This window comes from Saccoglossus kowalevskii, chromosome 20 (genome assembly GCF_978046115.1).
Source record: "Saccoglossus kowalevskii chromosome 20, keSacKowa6.1, whole genome shotgun sequence".
Lineage (NCBI taxonomy): Eukaryota > Metazoa > Hemichordata > Enteropneusta > Harrimaniidae > Saccoglossus > Saccoglossus kowalevskii.
The window spans coordinates 13,276,335-13,297,652 of NC_140660.1; the positions used below are offsets into that span (position 1 = coordinate 13,276,335).

Genomic DNA, 21,318 nt, shown 5'->3' on the forward strand with positions numbered 1-21,318 from the left:
AAATATAATTTTATTTCAGCGTAATTTCTCGCGCCCGCCGACTTGTAAGCGCGAAAAAATGCTAAAAAAATATTATTTTTATCTTCATTTTTTTACCGCCCGCCGCATAAAAAATCAAAGTTGCATTTTGCGTGGGAGTATCATAATCAAAGTACCGAAGTCTCGCGCAGATGAGAAACAAGGTTATACATGGAATAACATTTTATTTAATTTCTTCTCTCCGATCAATGATCTCACTTACAATTCTTTGAGAATCACACAAATGTAATAGAAAAAAAAAATAATTATATTTTTTTCCACCCTCCTCAAAAAAATTGCCTTATGAAAACTTGCGAAACAAGGAATAAAAAAAGTCTGGCCTTATCTACACAAATGTCGCACATGCGCAGCGCGACGACCGCCGCGCTTTAAGTTCCAAATATAAAACACGTACATTTTCAGGTTTACACAAGCTGTGATTGACTCGGACCCTGTGCCGATACAGTACTATCGTCGGCATAATTATATCATGAAGGTAATTTCTTATTACCTCCGTGATTATATAAATACACCTTACTTATTGCATGGAGGTAAAAAAGATGCTTATTGTAAAATCACAGTCCTTCTATAGAGAGGGCTGTGGTAAATAAAAATAGAGGTCGTTTAAAGATACTTTGAACAAAGCCGGCACAAAGAACCGCACGGACCCTCGAGGGACCCCTTTCAATAAGTCTAACCATTCACTGACACAGACAGAAGGTGCTTTACAGGACTTTAAATAGGACCACAAAAGACCGCAGCCATTCCTAGACACAGCATGAGCCCGTAGCTTAGCAACGACTAAACTATGCGATAGACAGTCAAACGTTTTACTAAAGTCCATCGAGACAGGACCTGAATGATTCTTTGTTCTACTAGTTTCTTCGTTCTACGAGGCGATTTTTCAGTCTTATATAAGACGTAGAAGAATACGTTACACATGTATCCCCTCTCATTAGCTGATAGTCTTCGATCTAATATGTGGTTGAGGAAAGGCAATAATTGTGCATAATTTTCTCCAGAAGCTTTGACATTGATGGTAATATACTGAGACGCCTATCCTCGGGAGCGGAGCTACGTCACAGACGTTCTACGTTGCTAAGACGCGCACCACTGTACCATGCATTTCCATGGGCTCTGTGCGCGCTGCTGTGGAACGCCGGTGGAGCCGGTGAAAACTCGAGAAAACAACACAAACTCAACTTTGAAGTAATCCCGAACAACCAAATTCATATATGTTACACACGTAGGGCTAATCTTGTTACACTGTTCAGGGGACTCTCAACAACCATCGCAAAGTACCGTTTTCTGCGAGTTTTTGGTCTTTGTTTTCACCGCGAGGGTTGCCAGGCGGTAGAAAATGCCCGGATGTCCGCCCCCCCCCCCCCCCCCCCCGAGGATAATGTTTCATGAGTAAAACATCATCATCTTTTTATACAATTTTGTGGAAAAAACAAAAACAATTGGACAATTTTATCTCCATTCTTATGTTCATATGATGCAGTGTGTTTTATTTATTAATTTATTTCCTAGATATTTTATATGAACAGTGTTCGCTCGGTATTCTATATCCCTTTAACAAATGAACCCAAACTTTCTTTTTTATAATACCCAGAAGTCCGTGCGATGTCTCAGTGGTTTGATATCAGACGGCATATCTCAACATGGCGGTCGAGTTACTGAAAGTAGACTACCGAACAGCCCTCAGCTCTAAGCCCAATATCTCCACGTCATCAAACATCTATATGACGGGAGATGGTCATCTATTCTGTGAAAACCTTTGTGTCAAAGAAATCCAGTACGAACTGGCGATGAAGACGGATTATGCGAGTCCGTTTTACTTGTACAGTAGAGCGCAGATCGTCGACAATGTCCAGCAGTACAAGCGGTCCCTGGAAAAAAACGACGTTCCACATTTGCTAGGTAAGTGACTCAGAAACCCACTGCCAAACGACGTGGGTTACTGTATTTTGTTATTTCGAGTGTTTGTTTTTCACTTCAGACTACCGGAAAGTTAAATATTGATATAACGTTCCAGCTTGACCTGTCGGGCAATGACCCTCCTTGCCTTTGTTAGATGACCTCCATCTGGGGGCGTAATAATTGCAATACCATTTATTTTCACTGGCATTAACGGTAAATTCACTATCTTGATGCATTTTCACTGGGTTTTAAGTTCACGAACTTGGCAAGGATAACAATGAATTATAGCGTTATTTGACATTTTCATGTGGATTTAATTTAGTGAATGTACTTGTCAACGAAAATAGCGAAAATAAAACCATCTGAATAGTTGTAGCCCTGCGTACAGTGTTGTGTGTACGGAGACGCGTTCGGTTGATAGATGTCGAACGCGTCCCCGTACACACAGAACTGTACGCAGGGCTAGAGTAGTTGATATGTTTACAATAATGCAAAAAATTTAAAAACGCTATAAATCTTTGATATTTTTCTAAGCAAGATTTTCCACCTGCAAAACAGAGTAAATAAAATGTGTACCAATCTTGCCTCAATGGAAACAATGTCTTTCTTATTTATTTAGTAGCCATTTTGAATATACAATGGATTTGTCAATATGTAAAATTTTCAGTTTTATTATTCCAAAACTAGTTCGGTTACCCCAAGTTATAGTTTTCTTAGAAAGTTTTTTTTTTTACCCCCCCCCCCAATTTAATTTTACTGTAAATGCATCAGTTTTTCTCTAGGTTTTAATTCTCCAAAAAAGGGGCAGTTGATATCGTGCAGAAGAATTTCATGTAAACAAAAAATTTTTCTTATTAGCTCCGCTGTCGACTTTGTCGAGCGGAGCTTATCATATGAGTGATTGTCCGTCGTCGTCGTCGTCCGTGTCAATGTTTTACTTTTTCGACTTCTTCTTGAAAACTACAAGCCTGAATGCTTTGATACTTGGTGTACATGTACCTTGGGTAGACCTCTCTTAGGTTTGTTCATTTCAGGTTGATATCTTCAATTCTTTAATTTTGGTGAATATTTTTGTCATTTTTGGTAAAAAGTGATATTTTCGACTTCTTGTTAAAAACCGCAAGTGCAATTGCTTTGATATTACATATATAGGTACTACATGTGGACCTCTCAGATTTGTTCATTTTGTAATGATATCTTTAATTCTCTAATTTTGGTGAATATTTTTGTCATTTTTGGTAAAAAGTGATATTTTCGACTTCTTGTTAAAAACTGTAAGTCTGATTGCTTTGATACTATACATATTGTTCATTTTCTAATGATGTCTTCAGTTCTTTAATTGAAATGTGCATTGCTAACAGCGGAGCTATCTCAGCCGACAGGCTGCTTGTTATTTATTTAAATTACATTATTACGAAAATAAAAACAATTGATTACAGCTTACGGAAATACCCCTTGTCAACCCTCTAACTCTGTATTATTTCTTTTCAGGTTACACTGTCTCAGCCAACTATAACTTAGAAATCTTACGAATCTTACAAAAGCTTGGTTGCTCCGCCGTCGTTGCGAGCATCAATGAAATCAAAATTGCCATGATGGCGGGCTTTAACCCGAACATGATGGTGTATAATGGAAACGGTAAACAACTCAACGAATTGGAATTCGCCGTCAAGTGTGGTGTGATGATTAACGTCGACTCGCTCTTTGATCTTGAGCATATTCGTAAAGTTTGCCGAATGTTACATAAGAAAGCGAACGTTTTAATGAGGCTCCATCCTGAAATTGATTCAGTAAGTTCAAAGGTCATATCCTTTTTTTTATCCTTATTCATCTGTACAGTATGATTATGAACAAGCATAACTTAAAGCAGGTGAGCCATCACCTGCCCATGCAGCAAACGGCCATAATGCGTTGCTGTTTTTAAACAAGCGTCTACCCATGAGCTTTTGCGTTTTTAGCGTGCGGTGTTATCGTCACTTGGAACTGAATTCCTGGCATAAGCAGGTGACAACCCCACCGCTTTAAAGGTGCAACATGGTCTAGAAAATTTAATTTTTAGTATTTTTATTCAACACTGCATATGAATAAATACATTGGACTATGATTTATCATAAACTGTAACTGCGTTTTTTGCAGCACAAATCTCAGTACGAATGAAACAATGAAATTCTCTAATACCCCGTTTATAATAAAAAAGAGATAACTCCTACTTTGAACTGAATAGTATACTGTGAAATACTTTATTTTAACTGGAATTAATTTTCGCTGAAAAGACTTTTTAGTGTTTAGTATTGAGTTTAATTTCACTGATTTTTGATGAGTTGAATGTAAAACATAGGAAAAAAGTTATATTCGCTGGATTTTATTTTCAATGAATCACCCCTTCAGTGAAAAAAAGCGAAAATAAATTACAAGCGAAAATTAAGTATTTTACAGTATAAGACTGGTAGCAACTGTAACTGTTTGAGTAACAGCATGCTTTCTTTGATCTAGGATAGCAGCCAAGATATTACTGAAACTAAATTTGGACTCCATCATAAAGAGTTTGATAAGGCGTTGCAAATCGTAAAAGAAGAAGAATTAGTAGATCTGATTGGGTTACATTGTCATCTAGAAACTACACTTGATGATGTACAACTATTCAAGTAAGTTAATATACTTGTAGACTTAGTAGATCTGATTGGATTACATTGTCATCTAGAAACTACACTTGATGATGTACAACTATTCAAGTAAGTTAATATACTTGTAGACTTAGTAAATCTGATTGGGTTACATTGTTATCTAGAAACTACACTTGATGATGTACAACTATTCAAGTAAGTTAATATACTTGTAGACTTAGTAGATCTGATTGGATTACATTGTCATCTGGAAACTACACTTGATGATGTACAACTATTCAAATAAGTTAATATACTTGTAGACTTAGTAGATCTGATTGGATTACATTGTCATCTAGAAACTACACTTGATGATGTACAACTATTCAAGTAATGTAATATACTTGTAGACTTAGTAGATCTGATTGGATTACAATGTCATCTAGAAACTACACTTGATGATGTACAACTATTCAAGTAAGTTAATATACTTGTAGACTTAGTAGATCTGATTGGATTACATTGTTATCTAGAAACTACACTTAATGATGTACATCTATTCAAGTAAGTTAATATACTTGTAGACTTAGTAGATCTGATTGGGTTACAATGTCATCTAGAAACTACACTTGATGATGTACAACTATTCAAGTAAGTTAATATACTTGTAGACTTAGTAGATCTGATTGGGTTACATTGTTATCTAGAAACTACACTTGATGATGTACAACTATTCAAGTAAGTTAATATACTTGTAGACTTAGTAGATCTGATTGGATTACATTGTCATCTAGAAACTACACTTGATGATGTACAACTATTCAAGTAAGTTAATATACTTGTAGACTTGGTAGATCTGATTGGATTACATTGTCATCAAGAAACTACACTTGATGATGTACAACTATTCAAGTAAGTTAATATACTTGTAGACTTAATAGATCTGATTGGGTTACATTGTTATCTGGAAACTACACTTGATGATGTACAACTATTCAAGTAAGTTAATATACTTGTAGACTTAGTAGATCTGATTGGGTTACATTGTCATCTAGAAACTACACTTGATGATGTACAACTATTCAAGTAAGTTAATATACTTGTAGACTTAGTAGATCTGATTGGATTACATTGTCATCTAGAAACTACACTTGATGATGTACAACTATTCAAGTAAGTTAATATACTTGTAGACTTAGTAGATCTGATTGGATTACATTGTCATTTGGAAACTACACTTGATGATGTACAACTATTCAAGTAAGTTAATATACTTGTAGACTTAGTAGATCTGATTGGATTACATTGTCATCTAGAAACTACACTTGATGATGTACAACTATTCAAGTAAGTTAATATACTTGTAGACTTAGTAAATCTGATTGGGTTACATTGTTATCTAGAAACTACACTTGATGATGTACAACTATTCAAGTAAGTTAATATACTTGTAGACTTAGTAGATCTGATTGGATTACATTGTCATCTGGAAACTACACTTGATGATGTACAACTATTCAAATAAGTTAATATACTTGTAGACTTAGTAGATCTGATTGGATTACATTGTCATCTAGAAACTACACTTGATGATGTACAACTATTCAAGTAATGTAATATACTTGTAGACTTAGTAGATCTGATTGGATTACAATGTCATCTAGAAACTACACTTGATGATGTACAACTATTCAAGTAAGTTAATATACTTGTAGACTTAGTAGATCTGATTGGATTACATTGTTATCCAGAAACTACACTTAATGATGTACATCTATTCAAGTAAGTTAATATACTTGTAGACTTAGTAGATCTGATTGGGTTACAATGTCATCTAGAAACTACACTTGATGATGTACAACTATTCAAGTAAGTTAATATACTTGTAGACTTAGTAGATCTGATTGGGTTACATTGTTATCTAGAAACTACACTTGATGATGTACAACTATTCAAGTAAGTTAATATACTTGTAGACTTAGTAGATCTGATTGGATTACATTGTCATCTAGAAACTACACTTGATGATGTACAACTATTCAAGTAAGTTAATATACTTGTAGACTTAGTAGATCTGATTGGATTACATTGTCATCAAGAAACTACACTTGATGATGTACAACTATTCAAGTAAGTTAATATACTTGTAGACTTAATAGATCTGATTGGGTTACATTGTTATCTGGAAACTACACTTGATGATGTACAACTATTCAAGTAAGTTAATATACTTGTAGACTTAGTAGATCTGATTGGGTTACATTGTCATCTAGAAACTACACTTGATGATGTACAACTATTCAAGTAAGTTAATATACTTGTAGACTTAGTAGATCTGATTGGATTACATTGTCATCTAGAAACTACACTTGATGATGTACAACTATTCAAGTAAGTTAATATACTTGTAGACTTAGTAGATCTGATTGGATTACATTGTCATTTGGAAACTACACTTGATGATGTACAACTATTCAAGTAAGTTAATATACTTGTAGACTTAGTAGATCTGATTGGATTACATTGTCATCTGGAAACTACACTTGATGATGTACAACTATTCAAGTAAGTTAATATACTTGTAGACTTAGTAGATCTGATTGGATTACATTGTTATCTAGAAACTACACTTGATGATGTACAACTATTCAAGTAAGTTAATATACTTGTAGACTTAATAGATCTGATTGGATTACATTGTTATCTAGAAACTACACTTAATGATGTACAACTATTCAAGTAAGTTAATATACTTGTAGACTTAGTAGATCTGATTGGGTTACAATGTCATCTAGAAACTACACTTGATGATGTACAACTATTCAAGTAAGTTAATATACTTGTAGACTTAGTAGATCTGATTGGGTTACATTGTCATCTAGAAACTACACTTGATGATGTACAACTATTCAAGTAAGTAAGTTACTTGTAGACTTAGTAGATCTGATTGGATTACATTGTAACTTACTTGTAGTAACTTACAAGTAACTTACTTGTAGACTTAGTAGATCTGATTGGATTACATTGTCATCTAGAAACTACACTTGATGATGTACAACTATTCAAGTAAGTTAATATACTTGTAGACTTAGTAGATCTGATTGGATTACATTGTCATCTAGAAACTACACTTGATGATGTACAACTATTCAAGTAAGTTAATATACTTGTAGACTTAGTAGATCTGATTGGATTACATTGTCATCTAGAAACTACACTTGATGATGTACAACTATTCAAGTAAGTTAATATACTTGTAGACTTAGTAGATCTGATTGGATTACATTGTCATCTAGAAACTACACTTGATGATGTACAACTATTCAAGTAAGTTAATATACTTGTAGACTTAGTAGATCTGATTAGATTACATTGTCATCTAGAAACTACACATGATGATGTACAACTATTCAAGTAAGTTAATATACTTGTAGACTTAATAGATCTGATTGGATTACATTGTCATCTAGAAACTACACTTGATGATGTACAACTATTCAAGTAAGTTAATATACTTGTAGACTTAGTAGATCTGATTGGATTACATTGTCATCTAGAAACTACACTTGATGATGTACAACTATTCAAGTAAGTTAATATACTTGTAGACTTAGTAGATCTGATTGGATTACATTGTCATCTAGAAACTACACTTGATGATGTTCAACTATTCAAGTAAGTTAATATACTTGTAGACTTAGTAGATCTGATTGGATTACATTGTTATCTAGAAACTACACTTAATGATGTACAACTATTCAAGTAAGTTAATATACTTGTAGACTTAGTAGATCTGATTGGATTACATTATCTAGAAACTACACTTGATGATGTACAACTATTCAAGTAAGTTAATATACTTGTAGACTTAGTAGATCTGATTGGGTTACATTGTCATCTAGAAACTACACTTGATGATGTACAACTATTCAAGTAAGTTAATATACTTGTAGACTTAGTAGATCTGATTGGATTACATTGTCATCTAGAAACTACACTTGATGATGTACAACTATTCAAGTAAGTTAATATACTTGTAGACTTAGTAGATCTGATTGGGTTACATTGTCATCTAGAAACTACACTTGATGATGTACAACTATTCAAGTAAGTTAATATACTTGTAGACTTAGTAGATCTGATTGGATTACATTGTCATCTAGAAACTACACTTGATGATGTACAACTATTCAAGTAAGTTAATATACTTGTAGACTTAGTAGATCTGATTGGGTTACGTTGTCATCTAGAAACTACACTTGATGATGTACAACTATTCAAGTAAGTTAATATACTTGTAGAATTAGTAGATCTGATTGGATTACATTGTCATCTAGAAACTACACTTGATGATGTACAACTATTCAAGTAAGTTAATATACTTGTAGACTTAATAGATCTGATTGGATTACATTGTCATCTAGAAACTACACTTGATGATGTACAACTATTCAAGCCAGTGAATTTAAATGAAATTACCTCTCCCTACTGCACTGACAGAGCAACTGAGCATGCTAAGAATAAATTGATTCGGTTAGATTCAGATTCATGAATTATTGATTTCATATTCACAAGTTTTACCAATGTACATGATCGGTAGTGTATACTTTTCAGAACCTCAGAACCAACTTTGCAGAACCCAATTTCATAATAGCTTCCTTATCAAAAGTCATAGTGAATATTGGTATAACATCAAATCTACCGGTACTAAAATTAAACCTGGAGTGAGTTGACTAAATGTATTGTTTCCTTCCCAAACCTGTGAATTTAAAACTATTAATTTTATTTAAAATACAGTATCGTTTATATTGCTTTACAGAGAATCATTGGATACAATGCTTTTTTGGGTTGACAAAGTACGTGAGATGGGATTTGATATCCGTTATCTCAATATGGGTGAGGGAATCGGACTGAACTATAAACGTCACATACCACAGGTAAGGGTTGTGTAATGTATGTGTATGGTGTTTCTTGTGTCAGAATAAGCATGCAACATTCAACTGAATACTTCACCACTCCATTGATTGGTTGAATGAAAATGCATGAACTATGCCTAGGTATGAAACTAGTAATATCTCATCACTGTCAGCTATGGACTGTAAATCTGATTGGTTGATTGAAAATTCATCAACTATGCCTAGGTATGATGCTAGTAATATCTCATCACTGTCGGCTATTGACCTGTAAATTTGATTGGTTGATTGAAAATACCACCAATTAATCGACCAATCAAATCTACAGTCAATACTGACTTGAACAAATACACATATTCACTAATTTACATATAATTATTCTTAATTTTAGAGTGATGAAATTTTACCAGAAACAAAAGATTTTATAAGTTCTATCGCTGAGGGCATCAAATCCAAGAATATCTGCCTGATATTGGAACCAGGCATCTCTATTGTTGGAAACACAGGTATATTGGTGACAAAAGTGGTTGGTGTCAAAACTAATGAAAATAAAAAGTAAGTTATGAAATCATATTTTGTAAAAATATTTATCCTAGTGTGTACACACAATATGAAGTTATTTTAATGATATTATAAAGATATATGAAGTATATACTGATTTGTAGCCAAGGTTTATTTGAATGTGGACGTACTGGTATTAATAAATTATGGATACCATATAATTATGGCACAGAACTTGAAATTAAAATATTTCTTTGAAGTCTGCTGGGTAGCCTGTTTTAAGAGTCATCCCATGGTAATATTTGGTAGTCCATCTGGTTTTTAAAGGTACAGAATGCAGAAAGGTGTTAATATGAGTGATTACGAGGATACCTCAAAGTATGTGCGAAGGCAGTACCGCGAGAGTTTTAACTGACGCGCTTTGGAGGTCGATGCGACGGTGTACTGCCTAAACCATTGAGAACAAATGTCTCACAGTCTGAAAATTAGTACAAATTAAAAACGACGCTATGCTTTATTTACGAATGAACAAGAGTAATGAAACATATTTTGTCGCGGAAATTCAAGCAAAACAGTATGGAAACAAAAGTTGAACAAGTACAAACCGAGACATTCAAAAAGTAGGCATGTTATACCAGTGGTATCAATAAGTCACCCTCAGATGACAATGAATAGGTGATTTTTCGTACAATTGCGAGATCTCGCGAGATGCATGAAAGACGCGCGTCGAACGTCTGCCGCAAAAATCGAACGATTTGATTTTGAACTCGAATTTCCTTATTTCGTAGCTCACACCGACCGGCTGATCTTCGACAGAGGAATATTGCTTCCGAATACCCTTACTTAATCGAAATCGCCTATCATCAAATGTGGACAGCACATTATTAAGCATGGAAATGTCCCCAAAATACTTTCGCGTTTGTCGAATCCCACGCGATGTTTGACGCCACTACGACGCTATGACCTTTGTTTGTCCTGTTTTTACGTTTGATTTCACGCATAACGCGTGATTCTCGCAGTGAACGGAAAATGGTCTATTGAATAACATCAAATTTAAATCACCAAATATTAACTGTTATTAAACTGAAGGATACTCATGTCTAAAGTGTATTTTGAGTTCCATGTTATCTTAATTAAAAAAAAAAAGAATTGTAATTAACCATATTTTTTTTCTCGCTCAAATTTTTCTAATAAAGATAGATAGCTACAAGTATTGTATAAAATTTAAAAAAATATATATTTAAAAAATGATTTTTTTTCTAAATGAAGATGGAAAATGTATTTTCTGTATTCTGTTCTGAAATTAGAATGAAAAAAAAATTATATTCGCACCACACATCATCTGTCTAGTCTGGGAAACATGCGAATTCTTGTCAGTGCAATATTTTTTATCCCAGCGTTTTCAATTTAATATTGATTGATGCAGCCTCTGACTTATGATATTTTCATATCATGAAATAAATTATATAAATTGGAAAAAAATATTATAGTGTTTCCGAGAAATAACATATTGCCAAGTTATTGAATTATTCTCTCCCCCTCAAATATCAATTGGTTCAATCCTAAATCATGTACTGTAAAATACTTTATTTTCGCTTGGAATGAGTTTTCGCTATTTTCGCTGAAGGAATGATTCAATGGAAATAAAATCCAGCGAATATAATTTTTCCCAATATTTTACATTCAACTTGTCAAAAATCAGTGAAAATAAATTTCGTATAAAACACCCAAAAAGCCTATTTCCAGCTGAAATAAAGAATTTGACAGTAACATTATTGTACTGAGATATAATGCCTGTGCCATTCCGGCAAGCTGCATGCTCAGAAACGATTGGTCTGTCAAGTTGTAGAACAGATGGATCCTACTGAGACACTAGGAGATGAGACATTGTTAGCTGTCCTGTGATAATTTTTTAATTAATTTTTGTGATTTATGTATAGCAGAATAATCTTTTGGGTAAAAATTACTACTTTGCCAGAGATTTTTTTTCACAAAAAATATTTACCTTTAAAAGCAATAAGCAGGAAATAATCGAATGTTAATAAATGGTTTGGGCATCATAAAACAGGGTTTTGTGAAAACAGATGATTGTTTACTTTTCAACATGAATAATTTACTTTTCGTTATGAATAGTTTACTTTTCCCCTTGTATGTGATGATCCCACTGTAGTTTATGTGATGAGCCCCGCTCCCCACTGGAGTGCATGTGCTGACCTTACTGTATTGTATGACAACCCCACTGTAGTGTATATGATGAGCCCACTGTAGTGTATATGACGACCCCACTGTAGTGTATATGACGACCCCACTGTATATAAGCCCACTGTAGTGTATATGACGACCCCACTGTAGTGTATATGACGACCCCACTGTATATAAGCCCACTGTAGTGTATGTGACGACCCCACTGTAGTGTATGTGATTAATTAACTGTGCAGTTGTGTATGCAATGGTGGCCCACTGTAGTGTATATAATAGGCCCACTGTAGTGTATGTGATGACCCCACTGTAGTGCATATAATGTCCCCAATGTAGTGTATATAATGACCCCACTGTAGTGTATATAATGACCCCACTGTAGTGTATGCAATAATCTCACTAGTGTTTCTGATGACCCCACTGTAGTGTATATGATGACCCCACTGTAGTGTATACGATGACCCTACTGTAGTGCATATAATGACCCCACTGTAGTGTATATAATGACCCCACTGTAGTGTATATAATGATTCCACTGTAGTGTATATGATGACCCCACTGTTGTGTATATAATGACCCCACTGTAGTGTATATGATGACCCTACTGTAGTGCATATAATGACCCCACTGTAGTGTATATAATGACCCCACTGTAGTGTATATGATGACCCCACTGTAGTGTATGCGATGACCCAACTGTAGTGTATGCGATGACCCAACTGTAGTGTATGCGATGACTCCACTGTAGTGTATGCGATGACTCCACTGTAGTGTATGCGATGACCCTACTGTAGTGTATGCGATGACCCTACTGTAGTGTATGCGATGACCCCACTGTAGTGTATACGATGACCCTACTGTAGTGTATATGATGACCCCACTGTAGTGTATATAATGACCCCACAGTAGTATATATGACCCCACTGTAGTGTATATGACTCCACTGTAGTGTATATGATGACCCCACTGTAGTGTATACGATGACCCTACTGTAGTGTATATGATGACCCCACTGTAGTGTATATAATGACCCCACAGTAGTGTATATGACCCCACTGTAGTGTATATAATGACTCCACTGTAGTGTATATGATGACCCCACTGTAGTGTATGCGATGACCCCACTGTAGTGTATATAATGACCCCACTGTAGTGTATATGATGACCCCACTGTTGTGTATATGATGACCCTACTGTAGTGCATATAATGACCCCACTGTAGTGTATATAATGACCCCACTGTAGTGTATATAATGACCCCACTGTAGTGTATGCGATGACCAAACTGTAGTGTATGCGATGACCAAACTGTAGTGTATGCGATGACTCCACTGTAGTGTATGCAATGACCCCACTGTAGTGTATGCGATGACCCCACTGTAGAGTATATGATGACCCTACTGTAGTGTATATAATGACCCCACAGTAGTGTATATGACCCCACTGTAGTGTATATAATGACTCCACTGTAGTGTATATGATGACCCCACTGTAGTGTATACGATGACCCCACTGTAGTGTATACGATGACCCCACTGTAGTGTATATAATGACCCCACAGTAGTGTATATGACCCCACTGTAGTGTATATAATGACTCCACTGTAGTGTATATGATGACCCCACTGTAGTGTATGCGATGACCCCACTGTAGTGTATATAATGATCCCACTGTAGTGTATATGATGACCCCACTGTTGTGTATATAATGACCCCACTGTAGTGTATATGATGACCCTACTGTAGTGCATATAATGACCCTACTGTAGTGTATATAATGACCCGACTGTAGTGTATATAATGACCCCACTGTAGTGTATGCAATAATCTCACTAGTGTTTCTGATGACCCCACTGTAGTGTATATAATGACTCCACTGTAGTGTATATGATGACCCCACTGTAGTGTATGCGATGACCCAACTGTAGTGTATATGATGACTCCACTGTAGTGTATATGATGACGCCACTGTAGTGTATACGATAACTTCAATATAACTGGTGTCTTTTCCAATCATTTCTAGCTTCATTGTGATAGATGGTTCAATGGCTGAAGTAATCAGACCCAGTCTCTATGGTGCCTATCACCACATACAACTTATAGAACCAACCATGGTAGGTTACATAAATCAGGGATCTCACTCGCCCAATGGGAGTGCTAGATGCTCATGAATATTAATGAGCTGATGAATATTAATAAGCTGATGAATATTAATGAGCTACATGTATATTAATGAGCTACATGTATATTAATGAGCTACATGTATATTAATGAGCTACATGTATATTAATGAGCTACATGTATATTAATGAGCTACATGTATATTAATAAGCTTGGTCACAGTGCAAACAATTGGACAATGGTCTTGGTCGAAAGCGCTTCTGTGGTGGTCGCTAATTCTGAGTGCCGGTAAGGGCCGACCGCTACCGACTAGTGTGGCGAAATACCTGATTCAATTACACTAGAGAATACAGGGACATGTAACTGGTAAATGTCAAAGCATTGTCTGTATTGTAGTAAAAGTTAAAAAAAAAAAGTATGCATGGTTCTGATAACTCTATCCTACCTAAAATACATTGTCTACCCTAAATTTTAATTCAGTCAAACATGAAAAAATGGCGCAAAATCAACTATTTATTATCTATATCTATTATCCAGGGTTCTGGCCAAATTGAAAAGACTTATTATGTAAAAATTGTTAATTAATTACCAAGCTAGATCAAATAATGTCTGATGAAAGTTGAAGTTATTAACCTTTTTATCATCAGACTTTCTCCCCCAAATTGTTCTGCACTTTTTTTCTTAAATTCTTGAATATTTCTGGAAATGAACCCTAATTTTGGAGCCAACAGATAAAATTACAAATTTAGATTATATTTTCAGTTTTTCACTCAAAAAATTTGGCTGTTTTTGTCCTAATCTTCTGAAGGAAAGTGCAGACTATGAATGGGAAATTGTTATGAGAAGAGGGAACTGGTGGTGAAAAGTTACGCAGGTTTTATTAATTTGGTACTGTCCAGTTGCAAAATGAAAGAAAAAAAGAATTGTTGTGGTGCGCACTCTGACTAAAAACATAACTAATTTTTCTAAGCCCTTCACAACATTTGCTGTATCATTCAACTAGAATAATATTTAGTCCCCGTTCGGACGCAGTCCGAAAACGGGGACTTATGTTTTGCCCTGTGTGCGTGCGTGCGTGCGTCCGTCCGTCCGTGCGTCCGTGATCACCTGTATCTCGAACATGCATGGACCGATTAAGTTCAAACTTCACTCATACATCACACATTATATGGGACATATGCACATGCATTTTTTTCATGATCCGATTAACGATAGCCGAATAGCGGCCATTTTAAAGCCGAAAATGCATCAAAATCGCACATTTTCACCATTCCGGACCCGGATCTCAGTTATGCATGGACGGATTTTGTTCAAATTTGGTACATACATTAAACATAATAGGACCTTGATGCATGTCATTTTTTTTTTTTGGATCGGGTTCGAAATGGCCGACTGGCGGCCATTTTGTTTTAAAGAATTCAGTTCTGGATCCGTATCTGAGACATGCTTGGATTGATCGAGTTCAACCTTCACACACACAAGGTACATCATGTCACAAATATGTATGTGCATTTGTTTCATGATCTCATTAACGATAGCCAAATGGCGGCCGCTTTAAGGCCGAAAATGCATTGAAATCGCACATTTTCACAATTCCGGACCCGGATCTCAGTTATGCATGGACGGATTTCATTCAAATTTGGTACATACATTAAACATAATAGGACCTTGATGCACGTCATTTTTTTTTCGGATCAAGTTCGAAATAGCCGACTGGCGGCCATTTTGTTTTAAAGAATTCAGTTCTGGATCCGTATCCGAGACATGTCTGGATTGATCAAGTTCAAACTTCACACACACAAGGTACATCATGTCACAAATATGTATGTGCATTTGTTTCATGATCTCATTAACGATAGCCAAATGGGGGCCCGCTTTAAGGCCGAAAATGCATTGAAATCGCACATTTTCACCATTCCGGACCCGTATCTCAGTTATGCATGGATGGATTTTGTTCAAATTTGGTACATACATTAAACATAATAGGACCTTGATGCACGTCTTTTTTTTTTCGGATCAAGTTCGAAATGGCTGACTGGCGGCCATTTTGTTAAAGAATTCAGTTCTGGATCCATATCCAAGACATGTCTGGATTGATCACGTTCAAACTTCACACACACATGGTACATCATGTCACAAATAGATATGTGCATTTGTTTCATGATCTGCTTAACAATAGCGGAATGATGGCCATTTTAAGGCCGAAAATGCATCAAATTCACGTATTTTCACAATTCCAGAACCGGATCTCAGTCATGCATGGATGGATTTTGTTCAGATTTAGCACAATGTGTTGTACATATGCAGGTGCATTTCGGTCATGATCTGCTTTGAATGTATATGTCACTCAAATATGAACGGAACGGGGACGTGTCATTGACAATGACTTGTTAATTTTTTTAATTTCAGTGTAAAAAAGAAGGATGTGTTTTTGACATTGTGGGTCCCATCGGGGAAAGTAGCGACTTCTTAGCAGAAGACTACTACATGCCGTATCCGCATGAAGGATGTGGTCTGGCAATCAGAGATGTCGGTGCCTACTGCGGTAGTATGTCATCAAATTACAGTTTACGGGTATGTATACCATCTATGTATAAGTTCAGAACCTTGCAGATTAATAAAGTTATAGTTTTATTTGTTATTTTCTGTGTAAATCTTACAAATAACATGACAAAACATATTACATCACACTATTAACCTAATGAAGCTCTCTGATTGGCCCCTGTCAATAATGTATAGAATTAATGACTCTATCTGGGAATGGTGAAGAATCTTTCCCAAACTTCCTGTTCCCATAGCAACACTCAGATCAAAATGTATTTGATTGGTCTTTGAATTGCAATCCCTCCTAAAAAATAATCGAAAATGATGAAGAGTCTCTCCTTGTTTGAATTGAATGTTTTCATGAATATTATTTAATTGGTATTCATTTTTCTTTTCTATTCATAGCAAAGACCAGCAGAAGTGTTGGTTGAAGGTAGTAGATGGAGAATTATCCGACATGCTGAGGTGTTTGATGACATTGTGAAACCGTTTATTGGACTTCCTTCACTAGGAGTGTACAAAGATTATATAGACACCACAGAGGTGCATCTTGGGACATTACATCCCTGGTTAACATGGATGCATTGAGATTGGAAGACCTCATCGTACTCCTTGCAAAGTTTGAAAGCAGTTTTATCACTGATTGTGATAATAAGCATGTCGACTAAAGCTGACTGTTAATAAGCTTGTTGACTAAGGTCGATTATTAATAAGCTTGTTGACTAAGGCCGATTATTAATAAGCTTGTTGACTAAGGTCGACTGTTAATTAGCATGTTGACTGAAGCCGACTGTTAATAAGCATGTTGACTAAAGCTGAATGTAATTTTCGATGTAGTACTCTTTGCAAAGTATGAATGCAGATTTAATGCTGATTGTGTTAATAAGCATGTTGACTAAAGCGAACTATGTTAGTATGTTGTTACAATTTTAGATGTAGTTTTCCTTGCAAAGTATGAAAGCAATTAACACTGTGATAGTAAACATGTTGACTCAAGCCGACTGTTAATAAACATGTTGACTAAAGCCGACTTAATAATAAACATGTTGACTAAAGCCGACTGTTAATAATAAACATGTTGACTAAAGCCGACTGTTAATAATAAACATGTTAAATCAAGCAGACTGTTAATAAGCATGTTAACTAAAGCAGACTGTGTTAATAATCATCTTGACTAAAGCAGATTGTGTGAGTATATTGTTACAATATTTGATGTAGTACTCCTTGCAAAGTCTTTAAGTAGACTTAACACTGATTGTGTTAACAAGCATGAAAATTAACGAGAACATAGATCCCTTATCTCCAAGGAAATATGTACAAAAATCTCTTATCTCCATAGAAATAAGTACTGGATCCCTTAGCTCCATGGAAATAAGTACATGGATTTCTTATCTCCATATAAATAAGTATGTGAATCCTTTGTCTCCATGGAAATAAGTACATGAATCCTTTATCTCTATAGAAATAAGTACATGAATCCTTTGTCTCCCTGGAAATAAGTACATGAATCCTTTATCTCCATGGAAATAAGTACATGAATCCTTTATCTCCATGGAAATAAGTACATGGATCCTTTAGCTTCTCATGGAAATAAGTACATGGATCCCTTAGCTCTATGGAAATAAGTACATAGATTTGATCAGAATTAAAAAAATATAAAAAAATTTATTTCGTTAGCACTCAAAGGGTTAAGATACTGTGGAATACTTGATACTGGAATTAATTTTCGCTGAAAAGGCTTTTTGGGCGATTTGTATGGAATTTATTTTCACTGATTTTTGATGAGTTTAATGTGGAATATAGGAAAAAAAGTATATTCGCTGGATTACAAAACTTACAAAACTGTGCACTAAATTTTGGTAGGGGAAACAAACGCACATTTTACATTGAATTTGAAAATGGTACAATATAACATTTACAACCAGTAGTGAAGTTATTTTGATTTTCTCATGATTTCTATAAAATTTTGTTGAAAAAAAATGGTACAACAGGGTTTTTTGCAAAGACAGTTTGAATACAAATTTGTATAAACATTTACCAAGCAATATTAATTTTTATTTGCTTGAAAATTCATATGTAATATGAAAACAAAAATATTTCTTACGAAATTCTTCTGTAGAATTTCTGTTGATTTTAATGGAGTATTTATTGGCTTCTTTTCTATAGAATTTTTATAGAATTGAATATTCTATATATAGAAAACTTATTTTCTATGGAAATTGTATGGAAATTTACAACACTTCTGTAGATAATATCTATAGAAAACTTATTTTCAATGGAAATTGTATGGAAATTTACAACACTTCTGTAGATAATATCTATAGAAAACTTATTTTCTATGGAAATTGTATGGAAATTTACAACACTTCTGTAGATAATATCTATACAAATTGTATGGAAATTTACAACACTTCTGTAGATAATATTTATAGAAAACTTATTTTCTATAGAAATTGTCTGTAATTTGCAACACTTCTGTAGATAATATCTATAGAAATCATGTTTTCTATAGAAATTGTATGTAAATTCATTCTGTAGATAATATTCTATAAAATTTTATTCCACTATTAAAATCTATACAATTTTGTAGAATCCATAGAAATTCTTCAGATTGTTTTCGTAAGGGATTTCCAGTACATTTTCACCACAAAAATTTTTTTCAGAAAATTTGTCTGCACTTGTTTTTATATTCTTCAATATTTCTGGAAATGAATTCTAATTTTGGAACCAATAGACAAAATTTAAGTTTTTTTTCAGTTTGTACTAAAAAAAAAGGGCTATTTTTTGTCCCAATCTTCTGAAGAAAGTCTATAAATGGGACTATTTTGTGATGAAAAGATGGAACTGGTAGTGAATAGGGTAATGTGAACACAGGGTTTTACTAAACTATACATAAAAATGTACAACCACATCATGTTTCGTCCAAATAAATTTGTTTCAGGTCAATTTGAACCATTTTTGTTGTCAAATGCAAAAATAATAATTTTGGTAGCAGTTAAACAACAAATTGTTTGTCATAGTGTAATTTTTTGAAACATTTCTTGACCAAAAATAATTTGTTTGCCTAATATACGAGTATTACATAATCTAGTTTTGTTTTGGCCGCCGAGATCTCGTTGAGAGTGAGAGTGCCGCAAGACTTGTTTTTGCTTTTCAGATATTGTTTATTCTCTCCTGTCATGGTGTCTACTGTCCTCCTGGTCTATGGAATCATGGTACCCAGGTTTCAATTTTGCTATTTTCGCTGACAAGTAAAATACGCTAAATTAAATGAATGTGAACATGTAAAATAACAATATAATTTATTGTTTCCTTGACCTAATTCGTGAAATTAAAGTGGGGGGGGGGGTCGTCACCTGCGCGTGCGTCAGATGGCCATAGCATGTCATTGTTTATAAACAAGCATCTACCCATGAGTCTTTGCGTTTTTAGCGTGTGTTGTTGTTGTCGCTTAGGACTCAATTCCTGTGCGTGCGCAGGTGACGACCCTCCCGCTTTAAAACATGGTGAATACGCTAAAAACATCAAAATTAAATTAAATTGCATTACAGTATTAAGAATAGTGTACACGATGAGAGAGAAAAACTATTTATCTCAACAAAATCTTGGTGGTTATTTGCAGACAATGTCTATTACAACCATGTTCTGTAAAGGTTTTTCAGGGGTAAACCTTTTGATTTGGAGGTGGGTCTGTGCAATTATTATTTTGCACGTGTTTTTCATTCAATCCCTCTCCCTACAGAATTGTAATCCCCCTTTCCTTAAGGAATCTAGTCATACCTGTCTGTTGTAACGTTCTTCGATGAAAAGCTACTAAGGCTGCAAAAAAAAATCGCTCTGAAATCTGTATGAGCCTCAAACGTTTGTTTTGCCATTTTACATACCAGTGAAGTGCGCCACTTATGGTAAAATAGAGAAATGTTTCAAAGGTTGTTTCATCAATCCAAATCAACTTTTAAACAGCGGTAGTCGCCGCGCTGCGCATACGCAAGATATATGGGTCTCGTATAAACAAAGATGGCGACTTTGACTGTTGTGCAAATCAACGAGTACGAACTGAAACGTTACTAAGCCTTAATTAGGTATTTTTAGGTGATTGGAAGGTATCGAATTGTCACCGGCGGTAATTAGTGCAAGTCGCGACCAAATCAAACCTCATACTTGTGATTTCCATTTGAAGAGCGCATTGGATTGTGGGAAAATCAATGTTTATCAACACAAAATGTCGCACATGCGCAGCGCGACGACTACCGTCCTTTAATGTATGTATATGCTGTGACGCATTCACTGGCGGATTATTGATGCAACAGAAAACCATATATGAGCTATCCTCGGGGGCGGACATCCGGGTATTTTCCTCCTCCTGGCAACCCTCGCGGTGAAAACAAAGACCAAAAACTCGCAGAAAACGGTACTTTGCGATGGTTGATGAGAGTCCCCTGAACAGTGTAACAAGATTAGCCCTACGTGTGTAACATATATGAATTTGGTTGTTCG

At 34.9% G+C, this 21,318-nt stretch overlaps 1 protein-coding gene across 1 annotated transcript; it reads left to right on the forward strand.

The window, feature by feature from the left end:
- Positions 1-1,648: 1,648 nt before the first annotated feature.
- Positions 1,649-18,748, forward strand: LOC102808522 (uncharacterized). Its single transcript, XM_085494738.1, has 8 exons — positions 1,649-1,941; positions 3,433-3,731; positions 4,435-4,586; positions 9,364-9,481; positions 9,849-10,012; positions 14,180-14,270; positions 16,687-16,851; positions 17,227-18,748. The coding sequence occupies exons 1-8, from the start codon at positions 1,683-1,685 to the stop codon at positions 17,407-17,409; spliced, it is 1,431 nt and encodes a 476-aa protein (XP_085350864.1). The 5' UTR covers positions 1,649-1,682; the 3' UTR covers positions 17,410-18,748.
- The last annotated feature ends 2,570 nt before the right edge of the window (positions 18,749-21,318 follow it).